This window comes from Leucopleurus acutus (assembly GCF_964270905.1).
Source record: "Leucopleurus acutus genome assembly, chromosome: 1".
NCBI lineage: Eukaryota > Metazoa > Chordata > Mammalia > Artiodactyla > Delphinidae > Leucopleurus > Leucopleurus acutus.
The window spans coordinates 141,727,225-141,747,683 of record NC_139142.1 but is presented as its reverse complement, the minus strand read 5'-3'; the positions used below and the strand labels follow the sequence as shown (position 1 = coordinate 141,747,683).

Below are 20,459 nucleotides of genomic sequence, written 5' to 3'. Positions count from 1 at the left end.
GCATGCCTGGGGGAGGGGCCCCGTCTTCACTTAGTAGGACAGGGGAAAGGCCAATTTTAGGGACAGAGCAGAAGGAGAAGCCTCTAGACTCGAGGAAATGCTAAGGCTGCAGTGGCCCTGTCAGAGGAGACAGAATTACGGGCAGGTGGGAGAAAAGGCTGAGAAGTGATCATCGGTGACTGTGTATCACATCTTTGAAGAAAAAAGGCAGCCAGCTGGTCCGTGTAGCATATCCATTGGAGAAATAAGGCGGCAGGATGATTTATGTATCGTGTCACTGGAGAAATAAGGCAGCAGGATGACTTAGGAATCATGTCCATCGGAGAAATAAGGCTGCGGGGTGGTCTATGTATCGTGTCCTTTGCAGAATGAGTAGACCCGCTAGAGTAGAAGCCATCCTTTAAGGGCAGAGAAGCCCCCAGCCCAGGGCTCACACTGAGGCCCCAGTGCAGCCAGAGGTGGGAGCCCCAGGGCAGGGCAGCAGCTCCCTGGTGCTCGTGGTCAGGCTATTTCTGGTCCATCATCTGCATTTCATGATGGGAAGGAGAAAAAGCGGGGAGAGCATTAAATGCATGAAATGCATTAAATGCAGGAGTTCTACTGTCGGGAGCGTGCCAGAACCCCAGGGATGTGGTCACATACTCAAGGGGAAGAGTATGTGTGACAGGGCCCAGCAGTCTGACTAGCAGCCCCCTGCATCGAGCACTGCCCTCGAGGCTCAGACACACACACACACACACACACACACACACACACACAGAGCAGCTGGGCATCAGACAGACCACGAGGGTGCCTGGGGGAGACTGCCCAGTCCTTGCCAGCCTCTTTCTCAATCCCCAGGGGTTCACCCACCCTGCACACAATGCTCCCCTCTGTCTGGCACACTCTTCCCTTCCCAACTCTGCCCCCACACCCTCCCTGTCCTTTGATCCATCTCCTTTACCCCATAGATTCACACCCCTGGCCTCACTCCACTCCCTGACCTGCACGGAGAGTTTAGAAGACGGACCGGGGCCTGTGTGACCCTGCCCCTCCCTCTCCCATCCTTTGGGCTCCATCTGTCCCTGGAAGAGTAGCTCTCCCTTCTGGGGACTGCCTCTGTGCTTGTCCAGCCTGGCCAGAGACCAGGGGGCCAGGCTGCCACACTGGGGAGCAGGGTCAGGCGGCCCCCTGCTCCACACACCCAGGCTGACGTTTTGATCTCCATCTGCTCGATCCTTCTATGCCTCATTTGGTTCAGGACAACGGGGTGGATAATTTATCTCCATCCCTCCAGACCCCAACACAGGCCTCCACTCCTGCCATGGAACGTTCTACAGCATTTTGAAGGGCTTGCTTTACAGAGCACTTCTGCATTTGGCACCTTGGCATCTCGTAAGGGAGGTGTGACAGGAACCCCCCTGGAAGGTTATGGGCAGAGACTTAAAGCGAGGTCTCCCCTAGGGGGCTCTTTCTTCTGCATGATGCTGCCTTTCTGAAGACCCCTCACCCAGCTTTTATCATGAATTCTGCACAGGTTTCTGAGGGCCCCACTGCCCCCCACCTCTGGGAGTTTCCTGAGCACAGGGCCTATGTCCTTCCTTCCTTTCTTGCCAAAGAAAACCTCAATGCAGGGATGAGCCTCCAGGGACTTGGTGAAAGTTTATTTCCTAACAGGGACAGCAAGGCAACCTGAAAATTATTTAAGGCTCCATAACCTCTGGCCAAAAATTAAGGTCCCAAGACCTTTGATTTTCTAACTGGAAGCCACTCCTATTTAATGACAAGTCTGCGTCAGGGAATAGTTTGTTCAAAATACACATGCACACAGACACACACACACACACAGATACACATATATTTATACACAAACACACATACGTAGATGTGGCTCTTGGTTACTTTTAATAAGGAAGAATCTCAAACTAAACTAACCTCCCACCAACCACTTGCTAATGTAACTGCTGATGTTACAGTAATCTAAATAATAATGATTGCTAACACTTACTAACCACTGACTATGGACCAGGAAACGTGGCTGTCTAGCTGAAAACCACATTTCCTAGCCTCACTTGAGTTAGGAGTCATGTGACTAGGTTCTGACAAATGGATATAAACGGGAGTGACGGGAGCTATTTCTAGTCAAGCCCTAGAAGAAAATGTCCCCTCCCTCTCCTCTTTCCCCCTTACTTCTGGAGGGAGCTGCAGCAGCTACCCCGGACCTGGGGCTGGAAGCTTTGAGTGGAAGAAGACAGAAACCAGGTAAGTGGAAGTTGGTTCCAGGGCACCAGTGGCCTTAAGACAACCTCGACTCCTGTCCTGGTTAAGCCTCTATCATATTTGCGTCCTGTGAGAGCAGCGGGGACCTTGGTTTCTCTGCCATTTCAACAGGGGGGAATCGAGGCTGCTCTTCTGGGGAGGGAGCCTCAGGGCAGCAGTGAAGGGTGATAATCACCCCCACCAACAACAGCCCTCCCCAGCCTCCTACACACAGGCGCACAAACACACAGATACACAATCTCAAACACCACGTGTCTTTACCTTCTTTCCTTTCAGAGTGTTTCAGAGGCCGCAGGGCTGCAAAAAAAGGAAGGCGTACACAGTGAGGGGGGCACCGTGAAAAGTGGTGGGGTAGGGTGTTGGGCAGAGGCATAGGAGCCAAGGACGAAATAAAGGCTAGAAGAACTGGGAGAAGGCAGGAGGGAGAGTTGAGAGGGTGAGGGCAACATCACAGCACCAGAAAAGGGGCCCTCGGCTGCTATCCCAAGTCCCAGCTCCACTCTGGCTTGTCACTCCTCCCCCGGGCCTCAGTTTTCTGCATCTCTATAATGGGAACAACTCCCCGGCCCTCCTATGAGCTGGAGATGTGAGAGTACGCTGAGCCGGCTCTACAAATAGGGTGAAGTGAGGCACTGAAGGAGGCTGCAAGTGTCCCCTGGTGGGCCTGGGATCGTGCAGAACTGGGACCCAGTGCTCTCTAAGCCTCCCTCTTCTCCCCACTCCCTCCCTTCTGCCAATTATACCTGCCTCCGAGCACGAAAAATGAGGCCTGATCCCAGGGCTGTCTCCACACTGGCCACACCCGGGGACACCAAAGGCAGAGAATTAATTGACATAATTTACAGCAGTCCCCAGGGGTCCATTTCCTGCCCTTCCTTCTGCGGGTGTTGGGGGGAAGCTGTGTCAACTGGCACCATCCCAAATGGCTCAGTGGGAACCTGCCTCCCCCAGCTAAGAAGCCCAGGGAAGAGAAGACAGTGAGGCCTCCAGCCCCCGCTGGGCTCCAGGCTCGTGCCATGCCCTTTGCAAAGTCACTCGAGATAGCTTCAAAATGGCCCTCTGGGGCCATCAGGGCAGGACGACATTTTACAGATGAGAAACTGAAGCCCAGAGGAACAAAGCACTTTGACCAAAGTCACACAGCCTCTAAGCAGAGTGGGACTGTGTCAGGCTGATAATACAGCCCTAATAACAGGACTGCAAAGTATGGAGCCCTTAATTCGCCAGGTATGACACTAGGCCCTTTAGATACATGATCTCATTGAATTTAACCCACAGAACCTATGAAGGGAGCAGTTAGGAGGAGACTGAGACCCAGAGAGGCAAAGTGACTTGCTCAAGGCCACTCAGCTTAGATGAGCTGGAACTGGAACTAAAACCCAGGCTGCCCTGTCTCCTGAGCCCTCACTCCACCCCTAGGAAGCCACCAGCCTCCACAGTGCGGGTCCCTCAGGGTTGAGTAGCCTGGTAGGCGGGTAAAGGCAGAGGCAGGAGACACGAAGCAGCACCCGGGAGACCTGCCTGAGGTCTAACACTGAGCGAAGACAGACGCGCCTGGGTTGGGAGGCCTCAGTCCCCGGGACACACTTCATTCAAACCTTCAAGCGAACGTGGTCCCTCCAGACGCTGGAGTCCTCTCCCCTGTTCAGTGCCAGCTCTTAGCTCAGACTTACCCGTCTTAGATCCTTCTCCATCCCCATCCTGGTCCTCAGCGCCTGGAAGAGTGAACCGAAACTTCCTCAGCCCCACTTTCATCATTGAACTTCTGCTCCCGGGAGCGCGAGAGCAGGTAAATGGGGCTGAGCAGGCCTGGTCTATGGTCCAAATGCTGGACACAGGGTCAGAGACCAGCACAGAGCAGAGTGCTGCGGCAGGACGAAAGGGACCCCAGCCTGCAGCCCGCCGCTCACCTGGCCAAGGACCACCTACTTGCCCCTCCACCATCCACCAGCCCCATCACCCACCGTCCACTCGCTCACCAACCCAGTCAACCACCACCTCCAACGTGCATACCCACCCGTCTATGGTTCCTCATCCTTCCGCAGCCTGCCCAGCCACCTGCCACACAGGCAGCCACCCACCTGTTCCAACTGACCAGTCTCCTCTCCGTTCACATATGCTCTCCTTCCTGACACCCAGTCATCTCCCACCCCTCACCATCTACTTTCATGTTCACCCACATACCACCCACCAGGGTCAACTCACCCACTCACCAATGTCCACTCACTCACCCACCACTCACTAGAGTCAACTTACCGATCAAGGTCAAACCACCTACCTATCAATGTCGACTCACCACCTACCAATCACCAAGGTCAACTCCTACTGACCCCCCAGCCCAAGCAAACAGCAGCTGCTTCAGACTCCACCCCACTTGGAGGCAGACACACCCTCTCACGGTGACACGCAAACCCACGAAGCATTCACGCTTGTGCTACTCGAGTTCCGTGTGCTTTCACTCACAGACACTCCCATGTGACATAGGCTCTCACAGTCACGCTTGTATGCACAGACACATCCATCCCCTTGTCACACATCCACCACTCACTCCCAGTCACACTCATATCCACACTCATCCTGCCATGTCTGCACACTCACGGGCAGGCTCACACCTGTTTACAACACATGTTCCGCCTCAAGATCACACACACACACAGTCTAGCTGCATTTGCACACCCACACTCATTCTGTCACTGCAAAGTGACACTCATGTTGATGTCACAGACACTCTAACATACCCAGAGACACACGCACGCACACACGCACACCCCCCTCTCTCACTCACCTGCATTCTCTTCCTCACAGCTCTGTTTGATCTTTCTCCAGCACACGAAGGCCAGGGCTACCAACAGTGCGACGAGACACACAGAGAGCCCCACGGTCACCCACAGGGCCTCAGGGGGGAATGTCATGGGCTGCCCTGGGAGGGGAGATGGGGAGAATGGAGAGAGACTGTCATGCCTGGCCCCCAGTGGCCCTGAGGACAGCCCCTCTGCCTCCAAGGTGTGAACAGGGGCTCCTACCCTCACTGGGCCCCGACACCATGAAGAGAGCTTAAGTTCCCGGGCCCCTTCCCTGCCCAACCATACACCCTCTAAACCCTGACAGCCGTGGCTGCCGTGCGTGCCTCAACCTGGGAGGACTGAAGAGTCTGTGGTTGATGATGCTCAAGAACCTTCCATGGCTCCCTACTGACATGAGGATAGTGCTTCAGTCTTCTTCTTTGTAATTCCACTGCTCCAGCCAAACTGGTATCCTAACCATTCTCTGCAGAGGTTCCTTCCAGCCCCCTCACCATTGCTGTCAGTTTCCTCTACCTAAAAACTGCTCCCTAACTCCCCATCTAGCTTACGATTCCTCCTCGGGAGGCCCTCCCTGATTACCCCAGTCCCACCTGGTGATACCCCCCCCCCCATCTTATAGATCAGGAGTTGGCAAACTACGGCCCGTGGGCCAAATCTGGCCTGTGGCCTGTTTTTGTACAACCCTTGAGTTAATGATAGTTTTACATTTGTAAAGGGTTACCAACAAAAGGAGAGGCAGCAGCAGCAGTAGCAACAAAGACGGTATGTGGCCCACAAAACCTAAAATATACATTATCCAGCCCTTGACAGAAGATGTTTGCAGATTCCCGTGTAAAGATGAGGGCGGACACTGAGGGTGCCAGAGTGAAGGCTCTGGGTTTACCCAAGAGGAAGAGACTTGCCAGGGGAATGTTTCTGTGAAACGCTGAGGGCAGAGGGAAGGAGTTGAGCCACCCTCGCCTGGGTCAGGGCCAGCAGCTGTTCTGAGCACACCATCCTCCAGCCCAGTCCCAGGACCCACGCGGGGTCCTGAGCAGAGGCCCTGGAGACGACAAATCTAACAAAAGCCAGGGGGAAGGCAGCTCCTGCAGAAGGTGCTGTCAGAGCAGACAGCAGCGCCATGAACCCTTGGGCAGTGGAGACCGTGACACAGATGCAGGGATTTGCAGCCAATGTCACTTTCAACGGGCGTGGCTGGCAACGCTGCCGCTCTGGACATTGGCAGCAAAGGGACCCATCACCCTGGTGAGCAGGAGCAGGGGAGGAGGACAGGAGCTGATACGAGGGGCCTGGAGGGTCAGTCCCTGAAGCTCATGGAAGGGACCTCTGGGAATCCCAGGGTGAGGCCCCTGCAGGAAAGCAGAGCCACGGAAATACCCAGGAGGAGGGGCTCTTGCTATGGCCACCCTCAGGCTGGTGTTGGTGCCTGGAGCACAGGTCAGACTTGCCCTCAGCCCACCAGTCAAGGACAGAGCGGGGCTCAGACCTGCATCTCCAGGCTCCACGTCCAGTGTTTGCTCCATAAAGCCCCCTCCACATACAGCACCCCCACGAGCAGGAGAGACCAGGCTGGAGGACTGAAAGTCTCAATCCCAGAGTGTTTAACAAGGCTCAAAGCTGCCTGAAGCAAAATACAGGCCAAGGGCTCCAAAGTAGGCCAGACCTGCTCTCACAAAAACAGGAGGCTGGGTGGTGGGGAGGAGAGAAAATTAGGCTGAGAGGCTAAAAGTTGGATTCTGGTTCCGGTTCATCTGCTCACGGCAGGCTGCCGGAGCCAAGGTCCACAGACCCCCATGTTTGAGTTTAGAGGGGCCACAAACCCTCAAAACTTAAATGCAAGTGACTGCATATATTATCATGCATCCAATTTTCAGAGAGGTGTCTAATCACCGAAAGAGTCAGAGCCACTGTGCTAGCCTGTGGCCTTGGGAAAGTTCTCTCTTCTCTCTGGGTTCCAGTTTCCTCATCTGTGAAATGAAAGCACTTTAAATGTCAGCTACTGAAATTTTCAATAAAGATTTTTCTCTTAGGTGGGGTAAATGTCCCCAGTGAGCAGGAAAGGAGGATGGCAGCTGACATGAGAGGCCAGTCCACGAAGCACACTGAAGAAACCCCTGGGGATCCCAGGGTGGGGCTCCTGCAACAAAGCATGGAGCAGAGCCACAGAAGTACCCAGGAGGAGGGGCTCTTGCTATGTCCACCTCTAGGCTGTTGTTGGTGCCTGGAGCACAGGTCAGCCTTGCCCTCATCCCACCAGTCAAGGACAGAGTAGGGCTCAGACCTGCATCTTCAGGTACATGAGTATAGCCACATTTATATTCACAAGCCCTTTCTACACAGTGTGGCGAATATCCAATTCAGCTCAGTGTGCAAATTCTCAAAGAGTTCACCAAACCTTCAAGGTCCCCTCAACTCCCACCTGTCCCTAGAGACTTCTCCTGAAACTCCAGCCCATTCTGACCACCCCCCCTTCTCTGAAAGCTTCACATTCTCTGTCAATCCTGCTCTATCTAATATTTCTGATTCTCTCCTATGGATACATCAGACCATATACTGTTCTCTAAAAGGTCAAAGAAACCCCTCGGGACATCCAACAGCCCAGGGCAGTGACTCCTCCACGGAAAGCACAGACCTGAGGGTCTCCAGAAAGAGGGTGCGATCAATCTTGGGGAGGGGGTGGGCAGAGGGAACACAGCCTTGCCAGAAGGAAAACCCTAAAAGAGAAGGAGGAATGAGCCTGAATTTCTAGAAGGCAAGTGTGATGGGCACTGCCTCTGAGCTTGCAGAAGTGAAGGCCACATAATGTCCATGTAAGTGGGGGCAACAGGAAGATAGGAATAAGTCTGTGAGTCCAGAGGCTTATGCAGAAACTGGCCACCAGGGGAATTAGAACTTGCATGGGCTGTGGGTTGGGTGGAAGTCGTGGAAGAGAAAATAGGAGAACCAGATGGACAGAATGTGCTGTCCTGACCCCAGAGAATGCAGGGAGACCCCTGGGAAAGCTTAGTTGGCCCATGAGGAGGGACAGAGGAGCCAGAATGAGGTCCAAACAAGGATTAAGACTGCCTCTCCTGGCCTGAGTGTGGGCCTGAGCCCGCTTCACCTGAGTGCCACTCAGGTGGGCACTAAAGGAAGGGAAGTGTGTCTGGGCTAGGACCCCAAAACCAGAGATGGCGGCAACTGCCACAGGGGCGGCGTTGATCTAGTGTTTGACCACATGGGGGCAGCAGAGAGAGCCGGCTGTTCCAAAGGCTGCCTGGGTCCCGCTCAACTCCATCAGGAGAGCTGACATTGATGGGGTGAGGGGTACGGCCACCTGGAGAGGCCCAGCTGTCTCTCAGGGCCTCGCAGTCAGATGGTGCCCAGCATCAGATGGTGATGTAGCAACACCTTCCCAGCACTTGGAGAGGTTCCCGTAGGAAAGCACTCCAGAGCCATGCCTCGTGGCTGCTGCAGAACTCCCGCCCACACCTCCAGATCCAGGCAGGTACTCAGTTCCCTGTACAAGAAGCACAAGGACCACCTGAGACACTCTCAGAAGGGCAAACACTACAAATGATTCCTATCAGCTCGATAAAGCAAGTCCCTTAAGGACTTCTTGGAGTAGAGTCTGAAACACCTGAAATGTATGAAAATGTTTTAAGTCTTCTGACCACCCAAGCCTACCTAAATTCCAGCTCAGGGTCCAGATAAAAGGCAACGGCCCCCTCTATCCTTCCCCAGCTGTTCGTCTGCCCCTACCTGTGATGGTGACAGAGCCATGAGCGTCCTGCTGCAGCACGGGGTTGCGCACCAGGCAGCTGTAGGTGCCATTAGCGCCCAACACCACCCTCAGGACACTGCGCACGTCGAACAAGCCCTGCTCATTAGCCATCTGCGACGTGGTTACGTTGCCGGTCAAGGGCGCACCCTGCCCATCCTGCCAGAACACTTCGGCCTCGGGGTAGCCCCGGTAGCTGGAGCACGTGATGGTCACCGTGTCCCCGGGCCGCAGGTCCTTGTTGGGCTCCAGGGTCATGCTGGGCTTTGAGTAGGGGGCTGGAAGAGAGCGGAGGGTAGAGGGCAGAGGTCAACGTAAGGCAAGGTCAGCGGGACACAGTGGAAGGGAAAGGTGCCTGGGGCTGTGAGGACACGGGTCAGTCCTGGGTCAGTGGGTAAAGGGGCTGCGGGAAGTATGAGGAGTGTGCCAAAGGGAGGGGACCCCCTCCCCTTCGCGGCTCTCACCTGCCACCTGCAGGCTGACCGCGGCGCTGCCGAAGTCCCGGATGCTCACGAAGCAGGTGAAGCTGCCCTCATCAGCCACGCGCACGCGCTGCAGCCTCAGGGACGCGTTGCCCTGAGCCAGCAGGTCTGGGAAGAGCGCAGTGCGATTGGCATAGGCGCTGCCCTGGTCGCGGCCCTCGGCGAAGCTGTGCACCAGCTGTTTGGTGTCTGTCAGCTGCCAGATGAGGTTGAGCTGTGCCAGGCTGAAGCCGGGCTCGGGCAAGAAGGAGCAGCGCAGGGTGGCGTCAGTGCCCACGAGGGCTACCACGGGGTCTTCGGGAACCTGGACTTCCACAGCGCCTGAGGGCGAGGTTGGAGCGGCAGGCAGTGAGGAGGGGCGCCGACACTCTGGGCTACCACCCCCCAGCATCCTGCTCCTCCATCAACCCCCAGGTCCCGTTCCATCTTCCCATTTTCTCCCCAGACCTAAAAACAGATTAAGTCTCAGCACTTCCAGATGTGGAGTCTCCCTAATCTTCTGACAAGAATCACAGCAGTTTGGCCTTGGCCTGAAAAGGTCCATCCCCGGGGGGAGGGGGGAGGGGGGAGGGGGGGACCCGGCCTAGAGCAGCCTCCAGCCCTAGCAAAACTCCCCTTTCCACCAGGATCCATTTCCCTCTCCTATCCTTCCACTCTCTTCTGAGATCTCAATGCTTCTCCATTCTCTCCAGAGGTTTCCAGAGCCCTGGAGTCAGGGGACCCAGAGAGCTGAGAGGACCCGTAATCATCACCCTCACCCACTCCCACCACGGTTAGATTGCCGCCTATGCACCTTGTTTACCTTTTCCGTTATTATTATTAGGCATCTCACTGTTCCGAGAGACTGAAGGTATGGAGCTAGATTCAGATACCGTGACCCCTGCACACAGGACCACCACCACCCCCAGGGGGACATTTAAGAAAACAAAACAAAAACCTGTGGGGTTTCTATGCGGTGTAATGGTGACAGAGCCATGAGCGTCCTGCTGCAGCACGGGGTTGCGCACCAGGCAGCTGTAGGTGCCATTAGCGCCCAACACCACCCTCAGGACACTGCGCACGTCGAACAAGCCCTGCTCCTTAGCCGTCTGCGACGTGGTTACGTTGCCGGTCAAGGGCGCACCCTGCCCATCCTGCCAGAACACTTCGGCCTTGGGGTAACCCCGGTAGCTGGAGCACGTGATGGTCACCGTGTCCCCGGGCCGCAGGTCCTTGTTGGGCTCCAGGGTCAGGCTGGGCTTTGAGTAGGGGGCTGGAGGGGAGCAGAGGGTAGAGGGCAGAGGTCAACGTAAGGCAAGGGCAGCGGGACACAGTGGAGGGGAAAGGTGCCTGGGGCTGTGAGGACACGGGTCAGTCCTGGGTCAGTGGGTAAAGGGGTTGCGGGAAGTATGAGGGGTGTGCCAAAGGGAGGGCACACACACCCCCTTCGCGGCTCTCACCTGCCACCTGCAGGCTGACCGCAGCGCTGCCGCTGCCAAAGTCCCGGATGTTCAGAAAGCAGGTGAAGCTGCCCTCATCAGCCACGCGCACGCGCTGCAGCCTCAGGGACGCGTTGCCCTGAGCCAGCTGGTCTGGGAAGAGCGCAGTGCGATTGGCATAGGCGCTGCCCTGGTCGCGGCCCTCGGCGAAGCTGTGCACCAGCTGTTTGGTGTCTGTCAGCTGCCAGATGAGGTTGAGCTGTGTCAGGCTGAAGCCGGGCTCGGGCGAGAAGGAGCAACGCAGGGTGGCGTCAGTGCCCACGAGGGCCACCACGGGGTCTTCAGGGATCCGGACTTCCACTGCGGCGCCTGGGGATGCGGTTGGTGGGGTGGGACGGTGAGGAGGGGCCGGGACGCTCCGGGCCTCCCTAGTCCCCCTCCCCTTCCGGGTTAACTTCAGGCCCTGTCCACCCCCTTTTTTTTTTTTTTAAGGCCTAAGAGTTTATTACCTTTGGTTCTAATTCAATCAGCAGGAATATAGTAAGCACCCACTATGCCAGGGGTAAGAGTTAGGAATGCCACGGAGAACAACACCAAGGTCACACCCCTACAGAGCTTACGTCTTAGTGGGAGAGAGGGACAAACTAGCACACAAATTCTTATTAGTATATGATTAGGGGTATGAAGGAAGAAAGCAAGCCAATGGATAGAAAGGAAGGAGGTAGCTTTTCAAAACTCTGGCAGGTATTTTACACCTGTCTGTGCTGGTTGCATTTCCCAAATATATATTATCTTTATAAATTGTAAAAATTTGTAAAAGTCTTAAAAAAGTATGCACCAAAATGTTATTAGTGGTTTTCTCTGGATGAGAAAGAATCACAAGTGCTTTTTCATTTTTCTTTTCCTAAATACACATGATTAGTTTTTATGCAAGAAAGAAAGAATACCCATGCATTTAAATATGGTGGTGAGCCACTTTCTCCATAAAGAGATATTAAGCTGAGATTGAAAGGGAATGAAAAAAGAGTATGACATAACCGGAGAAAAGCCCGGTGGGTCAGGTTCCCCTGCTCCTACCCCTGCCCTGCAGCCTCCCACCCAGTCACCTCTGCCTCCAGTCCAGCTCTTCTTTTAGAGCCCTGGAAAATTAAGTAGGGGTTCCTGATAGCTCTTCTTTTGGTGAGATGTGTCCCCTAGCCTGGCACTGCCATTCTTGGGTAATGGTTAGATTGTGTGCTTTGGGCACCAGCAAAGCAGGCACACTCAAAGAGTGTGAAGATAGGGCTTCCCTGGTGGCGCAGTGGTTGAGAGTCCGCCTGCCGATGCAGAGGACACGGGTTCGTGCCCCGGTCCAGGAAGATCCCACATGCCGCGGAGTGGCTAGGCCTGTGGGCCATGGCCACTGAGCCTGCGCATCCGGAGCCTGTGCTCCGCAATGGGAGAGGCCGCAACAGTGAGAGGCCCGCGTACCGCAAAAAAACAAAAAAAAAGTGTGAAGATCAAACAGTCTCGAAACAAAGCTAACTGAATACTGCACTCATTAAAGGTTTCTCACACTTAGAAAAATAGCATTTTATAGTTAGTATTTTCATCATGAATAACATACAGGTAGTGGGTATCATCATCTTTGCAGTGTGTAGTGATCTCTAAAGGTCTTAAGTGGGCATTGGATCTCTTGCCACAATGCCAGGTGCCACAGGCCAGCTCTCCAGTTGGAGACCAACAGGGTGCCCCTTGTATCGGGCATTTGGGGGATGAAACCGGAGGAATCACCCAGACAAAGCCCTTTGTCTGAAGAAATCAAAGGATCAATAGCTCTGGGTAAAGCGGTGCTTCCTCTTTCCGACCACCAGATGGCACCAGACACTCAACTTTGTCTACCCCTTGGCGGGAGAAGGCAAACTCTCCCTTAGAGCAGAAACTGATTAGGATTTGAATTATGATGATGTTGTTATTAAAGTAGCTGCCATTATTGAATGCTAACTCTGTGCCAAGAACTGTGTGGGAAGACTTACACACCTGCTATGTGGCTGGCATCCATCTTGGCCCTGGAGATACATCCTGCTCTTTGAGCAGAGCAGGCAATCAGCAAGCAAACATATAATATGTCAGGTGGAGATAAATGTTGGGAAGAAGCATGAAGTAAGGTCAGGGAAAGGGAGGGAAGATGAACTATTTTATACAAGGTAGCCAGGAAAGCCTGGGGAAGGTGGCATTTGAGCAAAGGCTTGAATGAAATAAGGGATCAAGTCATGCAGACATTCGGGGGCACAAAGTTTCAGGCAGAGGGAACAGTATGTGCAAAGGCCCTGGGGAGGAAGCACACATACAGTTTGTTCGAGAAACAGCGTTATCACATTTAGTGCTCACATTACCATTTTACAGAAGAGAAAACAGAGTCTAAAAAATGTAAAGTAAGTTGCCTGTTGGATCCCAGAGGTAGGAATGAGGTGGACAGGGCAGAGAGGAGATTGGGAGGAGGTTAGCCAAAACCTCCCCAGCCCTGCTAGACAGAGAGGCTTGGTGGGAATGGTCCCCTCCTCCCCCACCTCCAGGCCCCACTCTGCTCCCCTCACCTGCGAGGCAGAACCACAGCACTCCCAGGGCAGTGGCCACACGCATACCCGTGCTGCCCGGTCCACACAGCATCTTCCCGTGAGGCAGCTGACAGCTGGGCTCTCCGTGGTGGAAGGCTGCCCCTGCCTGCGAGGAAGAGGAAGTGAGGCCTTTGTCTCAAAACGTCCTCCCCAGGCCCTCTCTCACCTCATCTCCCCTGGACCAGCTTGGTGGAAGGCTGCAACTGCCCGCTGGGAGGTCCTCCCTCCTATACCCACACAAGGCTCCCTGCTGAGGGATATTTTGAGAGATGCTGGCAGGAGGGAAGTGAGTCACTGGGGAGGCTGGATCAGGGGAGCAGGGCAGTGGGCAGCTGGGACCCACCCCTTCTAAGATGTTGGTATGCAAACAAAAGGAAGGAGAGGCAAGGCAGCTAGTAAAGGCAAGTCTGTCTGCTCAGGCCAAGGATGTACATGGATTGGTTTGGCTCAAGACAACAGCTGGTAGGGGAGAATAAGACTTAGAGATTGGCTAAGAGGTTGAAAGTTTATCCTAAAGGCAGCTGGGAGCCACTGAAGGTTCTGGAATAGAGGAAAGGATATGGTCAGAGCTGTGGTTCCTAAAGATTACTCTGACAGCTGTGCAGGATAAATGAGAAAATCTGGACAGAAGAGACAAAGCAGGTCTGGGAGAAAGCGACAGCATGGTAGGACAGGGGAGAGAGAGAGGGAGCAGTCAGGGTGTCCACGGTTTTGAGCCCAGTGACCAGGTGGGACACTCACGGAGACAGAGAATGTGGAAGGGTTCGGTGTAGGGCACGTACAGTGAGCAGTGTTTGTGCAGGAACTTCCAGGTGAGACTTCTAGAAGGCAGCCTGGTATATGAGTACGGGGCTGAAGGGAAAGGACACTGGCTAGTTTAACCTGTGTGTAGTGAGTGCCCAAGACCGATCAGAAATGGACGAGGCCTGGACTGGGGCTGACCCCCCAAGCGGAGTCAGGACCAAGTGAGGTATTTCTGTGACTACACGTCAGACCTGAGCCAGGGAGGCCCAGACCTCCCCGGGTCCAGCCCCGCTCCTGGTCCTGGCTGCCCTTCTGCCTGCCCCCAGCCCCACCAAGCTGTCCGCCTTCTCCCTGTGTCCCACAGCTGCTGCCTGATTGTTCGTGCCACCTCCTGACCAAACCACGTCACCAGGGTCGATTCACGCTATCCAACACGATTTCACAAAAATATAAAAGGTTTCACATTCTCCAAAACCACCCAGGGAGCCGGGCTGCCTGACTTGGTCCCATTCTGCAAGAAGAAAAAAATTAAAGCCCAGATAAGGCAGGGGGCTTCGTTAGTGTGATGTAATTTGCCAGAGAGCACAGATGAGAAGGGTTCGAGTTCCCCACCTCCTGACACACCTCTCTGCCCTTCCAGGGAGCAAATGTCATCAACAGCCATTAGCATCAATTCCAGTCACAGGCACACAGCCTCAACCCTCCCAGTCCCAGCCTAGCACCCCACTCCCCACCCCCCCACACACACACCCAGCAGCTGAGCTGAGGAGTCCCTTAGCCAAGCCGGGTGCATCCTGCCCAGCACATCCTCCACCCCCAGCTGTCCGCGGCGGGGAAGCCCTGAGCAGCCACTTCCTTCCCAGACACTTCCGGTCCAAACCTGGCGGCCTCAAAGCCTTGCCACCTGCTGAGTCAGCAGCCTTCAGCTCCATTCATAAAGTCACCCTTGGCGGGCACCACATCCTGCCTACAAGGGCCACCACGGCCCAGAGGAAGTGCTGGCACGCAGCGGCCTGCCATGCTTGCCTGCCCACTGAAGGAATCACAGGGACTAAGGTTAAGAAACTCCCAGATTCCGAGTCTCCCTTCCTTTCTTTCACCCCCAGACAGAACCAAGGCCTGTCCTTCCTGGGCCTCCCTCACCCTTCCCACTGCTGCCCATGCCCACCGTCTCCCACCCTGACCTGTGCGGCCAGCACTCCTGTGATCCTCCTGGGACCCTCCAGTCCATCCCTGACAACCCCACATTTTACATGTCTCCTCTTAGGACCTGAGGTAGGAATCTGCTCACATCCTTCCCCCACAGGCACCTCTCATGGTTCCCTATTTACCGCGGGAGTAAACCCACACGCCTCTGCCTGGTACTCAAGACCTTTCTTATGACTTCTCCTTCATCCATCAAGCTAATTCCTGCCACTGGGTTGTACTTGCCGGGGTCGCTTGGGACTGCCTGCCACCTCCACGAATGTGGGGAGGTCAGGGAGCACCTCTCTTCCGACCAGACCTATCAGGTTCCCCAAGGGCCGAGCTGTCCTTCCCTCCAGAGGGAGGATGAGAGGTTCGCAGGGGTGGGCATTGGATTTGCTCCCTTCAACTCCCTTCCTAGACTCTGGACTCAGGGAAGTTCCCACTCTCGTGCTTTCCCTGGGGAGAAGCCCTTGACACACCAGAACCGAGGACACCAAGAGACTCCCACCCCGATAGCTGGGCTCCCAGAGCTGAAGGCAGGAGGGAGAAACACATCTCAGAGACAAGATGTTACCAGGGAATGAGAGCATGGCCTGTGACCAGTGGGACAGATGGGCTGCCTAGTACGCAGAGCCCCATGGAGACACACAGACCTCACGCTGCATTCATACCACACTGCCCACCTTTTCTACAAAGGGGAATTGTCATCCCCAGGCAGGACCTGCCCTGGAGCCAGCATGTACCGCCCCTCCCAGTGAGTCAGCAGACGGTTCTTCCTCCCCACCCCACCCCACCCCCACCCTGCCGAATGCGGGAACTCCACGGAACCCTGCCAGGAAAGACCCCAGGGTGCCTTGGCTTTCCCAGAGGAGCAGGAGTGAGGGGGCCAGGCCACCCTTGGCCTGAGGGTACAGTAAGTGCATCCAACCTCAGCAGAGGTGGAGCCACAGGGAAGTTCCCAAGAGATGACCCAAGATGTACCCCCATAAAGCCAAAACCAAAGATCAAGGGCTGAGGCTGGGCTCTTTACCAAGATGCCCTGGACCTGGGGATATCCAAGAGGAACTCCTTGCCCCTACCATGACCACCAATAGCACCCCATATTCTCTTAACCCCCTGCCTCTTCCCAATTCCTGCAGGGGCTGCTTGGATAACATTTCCCACGGAGAGGGCAAGAAGGGTCAAGCCACATAACCAGTGTCAATCTTTGCTAGCCGGCATAGGATAGAAGCACAGCTTCTGAAAACAACAGTTAAGCCCCTGGATCCAGCTATGCCTGAAGCAAGCTGTACACCTAGACTGCCCAGATACTTGAGCCAATCATTTTTCCCCCCCTCAGGCCAGTTTGAGCTAAGTTTCTATTACCTGCAATTGAAGGAGTCCTTGAATATACATTCATTTGTGTATTTAGTTATTCACTTAACTATTCACCAAGTGCCTGGGAGGCAGGCACTGGGAACAGAGGACTAAGCTGCGTCTGTCTTGAATCAATAGGGAAGTGCACAGAATCACCTCAGTTCTGTACAGAGTGCTGTTTCAGATACAGTGAGGGCTATCTGGAGGCACCTCTGAGATATGATAACCCTAAAGGCGAGTGCTGACAAATGATGAGCAGCTCCGCAGGTAGACAGGCTGGGAAAGGTGGTCTCTCCCCAGCCCCAAGAGACCTGTCCTCCTGGCACTGCTTGTCAGCCTCTCAGCCAGATCTCTTTGAAACAGTAAAAAGCGAGCCCAAAGTTTGGGTTCCAGTCCCACTTCTGACACTTTGCTGTGCAGTCTTAATAGGTGACTTCCCCTCTCTGAGCTCCATGTTCCCATCTGTAAAAGAAAAAAACGCTTTACTGGATGCTAATGGAACTTCATTAGTACGTTAAGCCTTCACGTACTCTATCCTTAAGGTCCAGCCAATTAACTGCCATGCAGGTCACACTGAAATGTACAAAATGACTGTGGTAGAAACCACTAGTGTTCCCCTTACATCTATTCTCCTCCTCTTCTGTAGAATATTTTGTTAGGCACAGGGCCTCTTGGCTAAAGACTACAGATCCCAGCCTGCCTTGCAGCAGGGTATGGCCATGTGATCATTTTCTGGTTAATAGGATGTGGGAGGAACTGATGTGTACAACTTCTGGGGCATGCCTTTAAAGAGAAGGAGCATACCCTCTCTCTTCTCCTCCCCCTTCCCACTGGCTGGAACACAGATGTGGTGAGCTATCTAGGACCATGCTGCCAAAGGCAATACCCTGGGGACTGCAGAACTGCAGGACAGAAGGCCCCTGAGTGGCTGCAGTATCAGCACTGGACATACCCGGACTGTCACTTGGGTGAGGATAAGCATCTGTTCTAGCGTCACCGTTATTTTGGGTCTTTCTTACAGCATCTGACGTGACTAATTTAGGGACTCATCCCTCCCTTCCTCTCCCGCCTTCTCTTCCCCCTCTTCCCACCCCGTGAAAATTGCTACTGCTCAGAGCAGCAAAAGGAAACCACATCTAGAATAGGTGTTTCAAAACATGAACTGAACACTATCTCATCAGAGTCACTTAATGATACCTGGGCACAGCTTAGGAGATATTTCAAGGGTAGACATGACTGGTCTTAGGGATTGTTTGCACGCGAGGGGCTGGAAGAACCAAGGATGTACTGAAGGCTTCAACCGATGGGTGCATGTGTCACACACAGAAGATGGGGAGACCTGGAAATGAGGGGGAAGAACGATTCTGACTGGGCTCGGAATGGATCATCCGTGACAAAATGTTTGATGGATTCCTGGACACACAGAGCTGGAACTCAGAACAGGATGGGGGAGCTATTCATGGAAGCCAAAGTTGGGATCACTGAGGGAGCTCATGGAATGAGAAAAGCCCCCCCCATCCTCCGCCACCAAACAAATTCTGAAGAAGATGCAGAAGTTAATGGTCAGGTCGCAGAACGGGGAACCTTTCTCTGGCCACTCCCACAACCTCTGTTTGCTCCCTCTAGGGATGGGCACCCACTACCTCCCAAAGAAATCCACTGGCTTTTGAGCAGCTCTCATTGGTGGAAAGCTCTACCTTTTACTGAGCCAAAGTCTGTCAGCCCATATCATTCCTCATTCGACCCCTTGGACCATGCAGAACAAGTCTGCCCCCTCCCTTATAACAGCCCTGCAAGTATTGAATCTTCCTCTCCCTGGTAGAGGTCATATTGGGCAGCCATGCCACATTTTTCACCAAAACAACCCAAAATAATAGACTGTCAAATCTGTGGCCGACACCCAGAAGTCATTTGCTCACACTGCTGCAGAGCCACATCTCTGCCATCCTCTTCTGAAAAATTCAGGGAAGGGGTGCAGCTTTATAGGATGTTTCATTTGTTACTATTACATTTCATTCAGTTCAGCTGAGTCCCTCACTCCAGCTGCCATGATATATATTTTTAAATACACACAACATGAAGTTTACCATTTGAACCTTTTTTTCTTCTTTTTTGCCTCACCCCATGGCTTGTGGGATCTTAGTTCCCCAACCAGGGATCGAACCTGGGCCCTCGGCAGTGAAAGCGTGTAGTCCTAACAACTTGACCCCCAGGGAATTCCCATTTTAACCATTTTTAAGTGTACAGTTTGGTGGCATTAAGTGCAGTCACAGTGTTATGTAACCATGCCACGATGTTATGTAACGATGCCATTTTTGAAGTACTGTTTTGACAGTACCTGGTGCATAGAAGGTGCTCAATAATTTTTTGGTGGATGAAGAAGAGAACAAATGAATTTATCTAAAAAGGTTGCCCTCCTCTCCCCACTTTGTTTCTTGTGTCATCAAGGTCCTCAGGGAGAGGACAGGAACAGGAAAGCCGTACAGCCCTAGAGTCTGCCCCAGGATCAACGTCCATCCACTATTCAGGGCTTTGGGGTCACAAGTTTTCCTACTTGTGCTGCCACTCACCCAGCTGCCCATCTTTCTCATCCCCAAAGTGTCACTGCTTCTGGCAGGGGACCACTCAAGTGGAGAAGAACCAGAAAAAAGGCTCATTTGAAGAAACTGGACTCTTCCTCAAGTGCTCAATTGACAATTAGTTCCAGGGTTTTGTCAGGGATTAAGGTCACCAATCTGTTTTTCCCATAATCTACCTTATTCCCCATAAAACTGGTTATTTGCCCATCTTAGGTCTTCCAGCATTCATTTATCCATTCACACAACAAACATGATGCAGGTTTATAGCAGGTATTACGGGAACGGAGGGTCAAGCACTTCATGGAGGAGTGGGGAGGTTTAGTTGGACCTCCTAGAGGAGGAGACATTTCAGCTGTCTGGCACAGGCAAAGTCACGGAGCAGCAAGCACCCACAGCATATTCTGGGAAGACGGGGACTCCGAGGAGAGGCAGTCAGGAGATGAGGCAAGGGAGGTGCTCAGGGGTCGGTTAGGGACCCTGGATTGATTCTGTACACAGTGGGAAACTGGAATGCTGCGACCCACACCTTCCCCCTCCCCCCGCCCCCACTGTCTACCCCAGTTGTCCTGAAATATCCCTGATAGCTTCTCAGAGATCTTATCTCCAAATTCACTCAGCAATCCTAGGGCCCAGAAGACAAATCCATTTAAAGCAGATTATCACCTCCCCTTCTGGCCTGAACTTGGGTTCCTTCTTAACAGCTTCTGTCCCTTCTTTCCTTGATACAGAAGCAAAACAGATGCTGCGCAGACCTTCTCTACCTTCACTAGTCAGTCTTGATGCTCTTATTTTGTTCCTCATCCTTTCTGCGAGAGTGCCCCCCTCTCGTTCTAGGCTGGCTCCTTGTGATAACAGGGCTCCGCTTCCCTGCAGGGAACCCAGTCCATTTGGTGCTGGTGGGGCTGATCCCCAGCCTCCGACCTCGGCGTGTGACCAGACCCAGCTTACTGGAGAATGCCCGCCCTGCCCCCACTCAGTGATTTGCTTGGGAATGAGCCTGTGAGCCAAGCCACACCCAATCAGAGACCTCCCAGGGCTTTGCTGCTGGCGCTCTCAGAAAACACTCTTTTCTTGCTGAGGTTGCTAGGAAGGATGTGGTCTGGGGCTGTTGGCAATGAATCTATCAGCTAGCAATAACCTAAAGAATCGATCCAAACAAATACAGAGGCAGAGGTGAAGGCAGGAGGGATACTGAGCCCCGAAAACAACATTTCAGCCCCTATGCCTGAAGCAAAGCTTCACCAGACTGCCCAGATACATGAGTAATCTTTT

General features: G+C 53.8%; 1 protein-coding gene across 2 annotated transcripts; it reads right to left on the bottom strand.

The window, feature by feature from the left end:
• Nucleotides 1–216: 216 nt before the first annotated feature.
• On the bottom strand, nucleotides 217–13,400 carry CD276 (CD276 molecule; the record flags this gene model as incomplete). Of its 2 annotated transcripts, none has more annotated exons than XM_082855941.1 (9): nucleotides 13,300–13,375; nucleotides 10,745–11,092; nucleotides 10,243–10,557; nucleotides 9,288–9,626; nucleotides 8,805–9,101; nucleotides 5,045–5,179; nucleotides 3,933–3,974; nucleotides 2,521–2,556; nucleotides 217–524 (listed from the first exon to the last, which is right to left on the bottom strand). In XM_082855941.1, exons 1-9 carry the CDS (start codon nucleotides 13,370–13,372, stop codon nucleotides 502–504), a joined length of 1,608 nt encoding a protein of 535 aa, XP_082712067.1. In that variant the 5' UTR covers nucleotides 13,373–13,375. The 2 variants fall into 2 exon arrangements, with proteins under 2 accessions (XP_082712067.1, XP_082712068.1); XM_082855942.1 differs by lacking the exon at nucleotides 217–524 and adding an exon at nucleotides 2,129–2,214 and having other exon boundaries at nucleotides 13,300–13,400.
• Nucleotides 13,401–20,459: the final 7,059 nt, after the last annotated feature.